The sequence below is a fragment of the Zootoca vivipara genome, chromosome 1 (assembly GCF_963506605.1).
Source record: "Zootoca vivipara chromosome 1, rZooViv1.1, whole genome shotgun sequence".
In the NCBI taxonomy this organism is placed as follows: domain Eukaryota; kingdom Metazoa; phylum Chordata; class Lepidosauria; order Squamata; family Lacertidae; genus Zootoca; species Zootoca vivipara.
In genome coordinates this window covers 133,995,895-134,006,291 of record NC_083276.1, presented here as the reverse complement: position 1 = coordinate 134,006,291, position 10,397 = coordinate 133,995,895, and the positions used below count along the sequence as shown (strand labels likewise).

At 41.2% G+C, this 10,397-nt stretch overlaps 1 protein-coding gene across 1 annotated transcript in view; it reads right to left on the bottom strand.

Annotated features, from left to right (window-relative positions):
• Positions 1 to 256: 256 nt before the first annotated feature.
• Positions 257 to 10,397, bottom strand: part of PCBP3 (poly(rC) binding protein 3) — a 52,190-nt gene continuing 42,049 nt past the window's right edge. The window contains exons 12-14 of the mRNA XM_060282442.1: positions 10,054 to 10,106; positions 3,869 to 4,038; positions 257 to 1,083 (exon numbers count right to left, since the gene is read on the bottom strand). Coding sequence (XP_060138425.1) covers positions 1,047 to 1,083; positions 3,869 to 4,038; positions 10,054 to 10,106 — 260 coding nt within the window. The 3' untranslated portion in view covers positions 257 to 1,046. The remainder of the gene's footprint in view (positions 1,084 to 3,868; positions 4,039 to 10,053; positions 10,107 to 10,397) is intronic.

The following is a 10,397-nucleotide window of genomic DNA, read 5'->3' as shown; positions in this document are numbered from 1 at the left end:
GTGAATAGGAATGTCGAGGGAGGAGCAAAACAAAAAAATCAACCACCACTAAATTGGATCCGATCTGATCAAACAGAAGGATGGAAGAGGAAGGAAGCAGTGAAGGCAAGTGATACAAAGAGCCTGTCAAGGAAAACCAAGAAGGAACACACAAAGACCAAAGGCAGAGCTTGTTACTAGCAGAGCTGCACAGACTTTTATTAAATACAAACAATGGCAAACACAGCAGGCTCCCAGAGGCTGGAGCTTCCTGAGCTAAGTCCAAAAGTCTGTGGGTGATTCTCTTAAGAATATTTTCAGCAGTTCCTGCTGCATTAAATTTTTCATTTGTCTCCATTTCTATGAAATAATTCTATATTTAAAGGAATATTTTCCTCACCTTGTTCTCTGCTTGGTAACGAAAATGGTTTGCTTTGGCTATGCCTCGCTGGAAGCAGCACAGTCCTTGCAGGAACCCAGGAGGGTCCTGCCTGGTCCACTTCCAACATGAAATGGGAGAAAGTCATGCCACATTCTTAGGACATAGATCCAAACATTTCAAGGATGAGCCAAGGACAATCAGGGTTCAAAGATGGAAGGAATAATTGAATAATTAAAAGAAACAGCTATTTCAAAGCAACCACTGCTCTAGACATCTCAGTCCTACTACAGGTGCTGCAAAAAAAGTAAAATTATAAAAAACCATCTTAGCTAAACTGAACTAAATAAAGACTAGTGAGACCAACCTTCTTCCAAAGTCTTACCAAGGCAAAACCTATATAAAATAATTAGCACTGTACAGCTGAAACACAGACTGGCCTGGAGCATAAATTTAAAATTCAGGAACAAAATCAAAATCACAAAATGCAACTTATAAAGCAACTTATGAGTATGTGCACACATACATATATATTTATTTATATACATATATTTGTTATTAAAGAAAAGTTTCCAAGGAGAAGAGGGGTGTGTGAAGCCGTAATTATACACATTGTAGAAGCTGGGTGAAGAAGAGTCATTGGCTAGAGAGGGTCATGTGATGCAGAATGATGGGTGATTGGCAGAAATTAGAGTGCGCCCATTCCAGTAACCTCAGACGTCAGCCTAGAATAAATAATTGTAAAAAATTAATGGGAGGAAAAGCGGGGAATTGCTTAAAGTTTATGACAAACATAGACATCGAGGACTTCTTGCCATACTCCTGAGGTCTCCTGTTCACATAAATTCAAAAAAAGAGCTTGCTAATGATTCTGACAAGCTAATTTACATTCATATTGCCTGCAATAGCATGGATTTTGTCACACTCATCCTTTTCTCTTAAAAAATAGCAGAGCAAGCAGGGAGACAATTGCGCTCATTTCACACGCTAGCAAGGTTATGCTTAACATTCTACAAGGCAGGACCGAGGAGTGCAAGCTGGATTTCAAAGGGACAGAGGAACCAGAGACAAAATTGCAAACATGCGCTGGATTGTGGAGAAAGCTAGAGAGTTCCAGAAAAACATCTACTTCTGCTTCATTGACTACGTAAAAGCATTTGACTGTGTCGACCACAGCAACCTATGGCAAGTTCTTAAAGAAATGGGAGTGCCTGATCACCTCATCTGTCTCCTGAGAAATCTCTATGTGGGACAAGAAGCTACAGTTAGAACTGGATATGGAACAACTGATTGGTTCAAAATTGGGAAAGGAGTACGACAAGGTTGCATATTGTCTCCCTGCTTATTTAACGTATATGCAGCATTCATCATGCGAAAGGCTGGACTGAATGAATCCCAAACCGGAATTAAGATTGCCGGAAGAAATATCAACAACCTCAGATATGCTGATGACCCAACCTTGATGGCAGAAAGTGAGGAGGAATTAAAGAACCTTTTAATGAGGGTGAAAGAAGAGAGCGCAAAATATGGCCTGAAGCTCAACATCAAAAAAACCAAGATCATGGCCACTGGTCCCATCACCTCCTGGCAAATAGAAGGGGAAGAAATGGAGGCAGTGAGAGATTTTACTTTCTTGGGCTCCTTGATCACTGCAGATGGTGACAGCAGTCACGAAATTAAAAGACGCCTGCTTCTTTGGAGAAAAACAATGACAAACCTAGACAGCATCTTAAGAAGCAGAGACATCACCTTGCCTACAAAGGTCCGTATAGTTAAAGCTATGGTTTTCCCAGTAGTGATGTATGGAAGTGAGAGCTGGACCATAAAGAAGGCTGATCGCCAAAGAAGTGATGCTTTTGAATTATGGTGCTGGAGGAGACTCTTGAGAGTCCCATGGACTGCAAGAAGATCAAACCTATCCATTCTGAACCTACAGAGGGCCTTCTCGGTAGTGGCACCCGCCCTGTGGAACACCCTCCCGCCAGATTTCAAAGAGAAAAGCAACTACCAGACTTTTAGAGGACATCTGAAGGCAGCCCTGTTTAGGGAAGCTTTTAATGTTTAAGAAATTATTGTATTTTAATATTTCTGTTGGAAGCCGCCCAGAGTGGCTGGGGAAACCCAGCTAGATGGGCGGGGTATAAATAAATTATTATTATTTCATTCATACCAGTTTGGCTGCTATTAAAACACATCCTATTTTTTTCAAATAGCAGATAGGATAATTTTTAAAAGTCTGATTAATAATAATAATAATAATAATTTTTATTTATACCCCGCCCTTCCCAGTCAAGACCGGGCTCAGGGCGGCTAACAACAAATAATATCAACACAAATATAAAAGAAAGAATTCAGTTAAAACAACAGAATAATACAATGTTAAAATTCAATTTTAAAATTAAAAATCTACGAATAAGATAAAACCATTATAAATAAAACCTTAGGGGAGGGTAACCGTGGGGTCAGACTGCGTCAGTCCGAAGGCCAAACGAAACAGCTCTGTCTTGCAGGCCCTACGAAATGATGACAAATCCCGCAGGGCCCTAGTCTCCTGAGACAGAGCGTTCCACCAGGTTGGGGCCAGTACTGAGAAGGCCCTGGTCCTGGTCGAGGCCAACCTATTATCATTCTCCTTATTTGCCCTTATTCAGAAAAGTGCCTGATAAGATAAAAAATATATACAGGAAATGTAAATGCAACTCACTTTTTAGGATCAAAACAAGCAATAATATTGCAAAATAAATTATGCATCTCTTTGGGTAGGATTCACCTCATGAACCCTTTCCGCATAAGCCTTGTGAAAGGACTTCTACTTGTGCAGTGAGGCTTCCCCCTGCACCCCCCAAATCGGCTTGGGAGTTAGGAAACCCCAGAACAGCATGCAGGGGAAGAAAAGTTCCTTCTGGCAAGTGGAAATGCTTTTCCAGATGGAAGAATTGTGACATTGAATTACACCCTTTGAATGAGTTAAGAGAGATTCTGACATAGCCAAACTAATTTGTAAGTTATGAACAAGATATCTGGACTGAGAAAGTAGTTGGATTTTTTTTTAATCGTTTACAGCTATCATTACCAGATTAATAGAATAAGGGGAACAGTCAACAGTTCACTGAATTCCCCAAAACTAGATTGATGGATGATCTCACTTCTTTCTCAGGGACGACTCACACCCCGGCCAGCACCTCTTTAATCTCCTACCTTTGGGCAGGAGATACAGAAGTATAGTCAGCCGCACCAACAGGTTAAATAACAGTTTTTATCCGTGGGCTGTTGGGCTGCCGGATTGAAAAAAATAGTGGTGCAATTGACTTCCGACAAGCACACAGAGTGCGAACAAGACTGAGTGTATTGGGGGGGGGCTCATTTAATTTCACTGCACAGGTGGTGTGGTGACAATAAAGGTTTATTATTACATTTGTATTGTGGTCCAATTGGCTACTTTATTTATATCTTGGGTTATGAAAGTGGGGTGAGGGAGGTACTTAGGAAACCTTAGTAAGCAGTTCTCACCTGGCATTGATGAGGTACTGAGCAAGGCTGATGTTTGCTGGGGTTCCTGTGATGGTAATTTGACGTTCTGATGAACCTTCTGTGGCATTGGCGATTTTGATCTGTGCTCCAGACATCTGTCTAATTTCATTGATTTTGGTCCCTTGGCGTCCGATTATGCAGCCTATTAGCTAGAAAAAAAGGCACAGGGGCATTTCTTAATTTGGTCCATTGGTGTTAAAGATTGAGAGTAGTATTGTAGGGCTTGTGAGATATGTCAGGGCCCATGTTTCTGTTTTCAGTACTCTGGAAATGTAATATTCATAAGAGCTCTGCTATATCACTCTCCTGCTGAACTGTGCTTATATCTTGGCAACCTCATCCAAACTGTTCAGGATATAAACAGGCACCACCAGGCCTGTCTATCACCTGCATGACACTTTACTTGCCACAAATCATGCCCTGCATGTTATGGCGGCAGATGGTGTGAAAAGAGAGATGTGGTGGACTCGGTCAGCTCCATGTCCCCTTCTCCATATACTACAGGATGGTGTTGGTGGCAGTGCCTTGAACAAGGGCCGAAAGGGCTCTCTGTCCCCTCACCTTTCTCTCCAACAGGGCTGTGAGCTGCAGGTGTGGTGTTCTTCCTCAGCCTCAGCCCTTCTGCCCTTTCTCTCCTCCCAGGTGTGCTCAGAATGGAGCAAGGGCTTGTGCTCTGAGCTGAGCACCAGGGGAAAGAAAGGGGCACAGAAAGGTCTGCGATTGGCCAGGTCAACAGACGGCCTGGTGCCCCCCTTCCGTAGCGGCAGAGCTGGACGGGGGGCCATAAGCAGGGATGAGAAGGTAACTGATTTTTCATGCCCACTCACTTTGATTAGCTCCTCCAATCAAAGCCACTAACAAGAACAAATCTTCAGCAATACCAGTAGCTGTCAGTGAACTAAAGTGAGCATGCAAACCTTCTAAGCCATAGCTGCCAAGTTTTCCCTTTTCTCGCGAGGAAGCCTATTCAGCATAAGGGAAAATCCCTTAAAAAAATGGATAACTTGGCAGCTATGTTCTAAGCACAGCCATGACTTAAACATTTCAAGTGTGAAAGAGAAGCAGAGAAGAGGCAGCTGGAAACCAAAACACCAAGGCAAAATCTTAAAAATGGTCAAACAAGCTCAAGCAAAAGACGCTGTCAAACCATAGCTGTCAACTCCCCCCCCCCCTTTAAGGGAAATTCCCTTATTCTGAATAGGATTCCTCACGAGAAAAGGGAAAAGTTGACAGCTATGTGCCAAACAGGTGACCCGTCTGAGCAAAAGGAACCACCATCAAAATAAAAGTAGTCTTTAAACACATGAGTGTTAATTGAAATGTTATTCCAGCTATAAACTCAGGATTTTTAACCACCAGGTGTTAAGAAAGATGCACTATAGCTGTGCCCACAATGGGGCACTCAGCCACACCTGGGTTGCTGTTTCTGTGAGCACCTTTGTCACTTTTAATGTTAGGCCTCCAAAATCTATCTCAAGGTTTCCTGTCCACAGCATTTTTGAATTTACTTGCTGCTAAATTTACACCTAAGTAGGTCTGCTAAATGCTGCTGCTCATTTTTGGCTGTCCTTTGGGAAACCCATGAGGAAAATTCCTACGAGCACCACCCCTCCTGTAAAAACAGACAATTTTTGCATTGCTGTGACCTGTCCTGGGGCCATGGTGAAGGAGCAGGAAAGAAATCAACCCAGCAAACAAAAACAAAGAATATATGATAAAGGAAATCCAATCAAGTAGCTGCCTTGAATATCAATGGAACTGAAATTGTCATACACAGCTAGGGATTGAGGAGATACTCAATCCTGTTCATGTTTTAGTTAGAACATTTTTGTTTAGTTATTTTGCACTATCTGAAACAATATGTGAACCAAAACACAGCTTTCCTTTGGAGCTTCTCCTTCTCTGAATTTTGCATTTCCATCCTCCACCTAAGCAATATGTACAAAATGCATATTTTAAGGGAAAATGTGCACAAAAATGCATTTATTAGGGGAAACTGCTTGAAAAATGTGTTTGTTACTGAAACCCTATATACAAGCAGGAGAAGTTTGCAGGAAAAAGGCTGATGAATTTTCACGAGGATTTTTTTATATAAAATTACAAATTGTAGAAATTTGAACAACTGAATTTAAGACTGCAAACATGAGAAACTTAGATAACTCAACACGACAGTTTTGTCTATCCCTATACACAGTGTAAAAAACACACTCCACATGATTCAAGCAGAGAATGTTTTTAAGCTGAATCTCTTTCATCTCTCACCCTCTGCCATACAAAGCTGTGGAGCTGGAGGGTCCACATTTTCAGTTGCCTTGAGACATAAAGGTCTTCTGGACTCCAAGATACACCCTGTTTCTGGAGGAATGAAGCAGCTGTCTGTATCATGACAACTTGCAGTGTTGCTTCTACCGGTATGTGTGCAAAGTGTTGCCTGCAAGAGCCTGTTAGTGCTTTTCCCAATAGTACCAGATTTTGATTTTCTTCTATTACAAGTGCAATGTAATTTTTAAAAAAGCTTTTTGTAGTGATCTAGCTCAAAGGCAGGACCAACTATCAAACTCACCACAGAGCATCCTAAGAAACTAGAGCCTGAGAGTAAGAATTTAACCAATGTATCTGAAAGGGGGGGCATAAATCTAAATAATATACAAATAAATCCAACGATGTTTTGACAAACAGCAACTGAAAAAGCTGGTGTAAGTTTAGGCTGCATTATCAAAAATAATGGTTCCACTTGGTTCTGCACTTGTCAGACATCATCAGAACGACAGAGCATGACACCTTAACAAGGATGTAGAAAAATTGGTTCCAAGGATGGCAATGAAGATGCAGGGATATGGGCAGCAAATTCTATGGGGAAAGGTGGAAGGAACTGGGCATTTGTAACATGGATAAAAAAGGTGGGAAGGGACATGAAAGCACACTTCAAATACCCAAAGGGGCTATTGATTTGGTTTCTTCTGCCTAGGAGGGCAAAGCTAGATCTAATGGGCTTCTTATCACAGAAGATTAGGCTTCTGTGCAACCTTAGGAGTAACGTCTTATTGGTAAGGACCACTTGACAATGGAACCAATTGCTGGCATGTGTATGTGTGTGTGTGTGTGTGTGTGTGCTAGAGGTCTTCATACAGAGGTTTGACACTCATCTGCTGGGAATACACCACATCTGGATTTTCTGGTTCAAGTGGAAGCTTGGTCCACAGGCCTCTCTCCAACTCTACTATTCTATAGTTCTATGAACCATGTAAGAATATAGAAAGATGTGCAAGCTTGTGCCCTATCAGCCAGAAAGCAACAAGATATTTGGGGATAAATCTAACAGAATCCACAATGACAGGACCTCGGAAGCAAATGGCAAAGAGAATATTGTGCCTTTCATACTCCAAAAAGGAACTGCTTCCATAACTCCATGGGTGCATTTCTATGGAATCTTATTGAGGAACAGGTAACAGTGAACATGGCTTGCATATTGAAAATAATGCATATTCATGCCTATTATCTGTCCAGAACACGAAGTCACAGTATACTCAACGTGAGAATGGGGCAACACTCATAAGCATCCTGGTTTTTATCTGTGAAGTCTTGGAGAATATGCTATAAGAGGAGCTGTAATCAAAACATATAACACAAGGCGTTCTGGAAATGGCCCACAGTATATTGCTGTCTATATAATTTAAGTTAGTAGAAAGGAAAATAGGTCTTTTAAATGGTAGATTTCCTGAAGTGTTGTTCTGTAGGATCAGAGGCAGATCATTTATAATGGGCCAGGGAGTCAGACTGGATTACAGATTCAGAAGACGCTCCTGGTCCTAGAGAGAAGATCCCATTCATTGTTGTTGAGGATAAAACCACTTTAAGACACCAGAATTAATAATGATTTGCTGTTCAAAAAGCCAAAAGTCTTTGTCTCATTCAAATATACTATGTTGGCTTCTAAATTTCAGGTTGCATGCCAAGCTCAAAAATCAATGGCATAGGCAACTAAACTAAACTAAACTAAACTGAAACACTCAAATCAGAATTCCTCCATCACCTTTTCCTCCTCAGCCACATTATTTGTTCACCTTCAGATGCAGATATGCATTTTTAGAAACCTGCTTAAATATTTTTGTTAAGGTTTTATTGAACGTGGAACAGAAGTGTTGATGTAATTGTGAAAGAGTGTGTTCCTGCACATACATTAATTGAAACCAGAGCTCTCTTTGCTGTCATTTGCATAATGGATAAACAGTGCAAACCATCCATACATGAGGTTTTAATGGTGGCTGTTGGGTTGGCATGACATGGCAAAGTCATGCTATCTCTGTAGGGGAGGACTGTCATGGCTTGCCCCGGGGAATGAATGAACAAACCTACCTTCAGGGAAGATGAATTCAAACAAATTAAATATAACTGAGATTAATTTTCAAGAGTATGTTCATGCCAACATTTCTGTGCTCAATGGGGGAGAATTAATGTTTGTTGCTAAGCAAATTGCCCCCACAAATTAAAAGCATACCAGGAACAATAATGTCTTTCAATTCAACCAACACTAACAGTACATTTTGGCTCTAGAAATCTCATAAGAAAAGTACAAAGAAGGGGAGACTCTGAAGGACCTATGCCTGTTTAAAATAGGAACTTTTTAATCTTTGCAGGGTCCTCCAATGAGCCCGGATAAATTGATAGGAAGCTCACAACTGCAAATAAGAGAGAGCTACATCCTATCTTGGTTATTATAGCATTTATATTGTACCTTTTCTCCAAGTCAGTAGATACAAAACCACTATTTCATGGAGCTGGAAACGCATGTTCAGAAACTTCAGTCAGAACTTTTCACTGTCTTTTTCTAAAACGCACTCCACCATGGTTTCCAGACCTGGGGTCTCCAATGTGGTGCACATGGTGGGGGCACTGTACCCCCAGAAACCACTCTTGGTGTCCACCAAGGCCCTTAGTCCCTCCAGGCAGAGAGATAGCTTGTTATGGGGGGGTGTACGTCCCCCCTCTGTGTTTTATTTGATATATTTTTTTTAAGGTGGAGGTATTTTGTCTGCTTGGGACAGGGGGCTATTATAACTCTTCTTTCTTCTGTGAAATAAGTGTTTTGTGGTGCTCACAGCAGTTTTTTAGATTTTCAAATGTGCTGCTGCCCTGGGTCCAAAACATTTGGGAACTCCTGTTCTAAACCATACTCATAAAGTGTGTAATGAGCACAACTGGAGTGGACTGGAAGGAAAGTCAATTTACATTTCTGTGCTCTGAAATAAGTCACAATAAATATATAGCCAGCATGAAAACCTTTCTAAACTGCATCAAATGTAGAATTTCTGCAGGGGCTATTTGAAAAGGAGTACTATATGTGTTCTGTTCTATATGTGAGATGTTGAGGCATCTCAAGGCAGCCCTGTTTAGGGAAGCTTTTAATGTTTGATGGATTTCTGTATTTTAATGTTTGATGGATTTCTGTATTTTAGAATTTCTGTTTTGTTGGAAGCCGCCCAGAGTGGCTGGGGGAACCCGGCCAGATGGGCGGGGTATAAATAATAAATTATTATTATTATTATTATTATTATTATTATTATTATTATTATTATTTCGCATAAACTGTCAAACTGGTTTTTAAAAATGGGGGAGGAATCACTTGCTTTTTATCTAGAAACAAATGGGATATTTACATGAACAACAAGTCAACAAAGCACAACCTTTCCTGTTAGAATACAGTACCCAGATAATAACAAAGGGAGCCACGGTCCCTCCCACTTCCCACTTCCCTCCCACCACAAAGTAAGTCCCACCGTTTTCCAGCTCAGTTCAAATTGCACTGCTTTGATTACCACTCAGCACAGAGGTCAGGATCAGAATGGGCAAGAAAAACAGCTCCCTTTTCATCCCATAAGGCAACTTGTGAAACACCTGCTAGAAAGGGTCAGAAAACGGTGTCGTCCTCTAGAGATGTCAGGCCCATTTCCTAAGGACTAGACTACTGAAGAAAGGTTGCCAAGGCAATCCCCCTCCCCAATTCTTTATTCCACCCCTTTCAGTTTCGTAACTGTACTTTGATAAAAGACTTTGAAATGATATGCCTGGAATTAATGCCTGGGCTTTGCTAAATGTCCTAGATGTCACTTGTAGAGAAACATGTTTTAAAAATGGAATGGAGAGCATTGAGATGCGATACTCACATCATTGGGAATGGTGAGTTCATGAGTACTGGCCGGGGGACTGGCATCCAAACCTGAGCATATGCAAGGGAAAATGGTTACAGCTTGAAGAGACAGCACTGCAAAGCGTCTGGTATTTCACCAAAATAGCAGACCTGCACCAGGGCCAGAGGGTAAGGAAGGAACACGTTTTGGCAAAGTAACAAGGAAAGCACTTTACTAATACGACTAACCTAGAGCTCCTGGAATCAATTCTCTCTTAACCTACCCATTTGGTTCTAATACAAATCATTACAAACTCCATAGGTACCATATCCTCACCTCACCTTGCTTCCATTTCAGGATCAAAGATAAAACCATTCCTT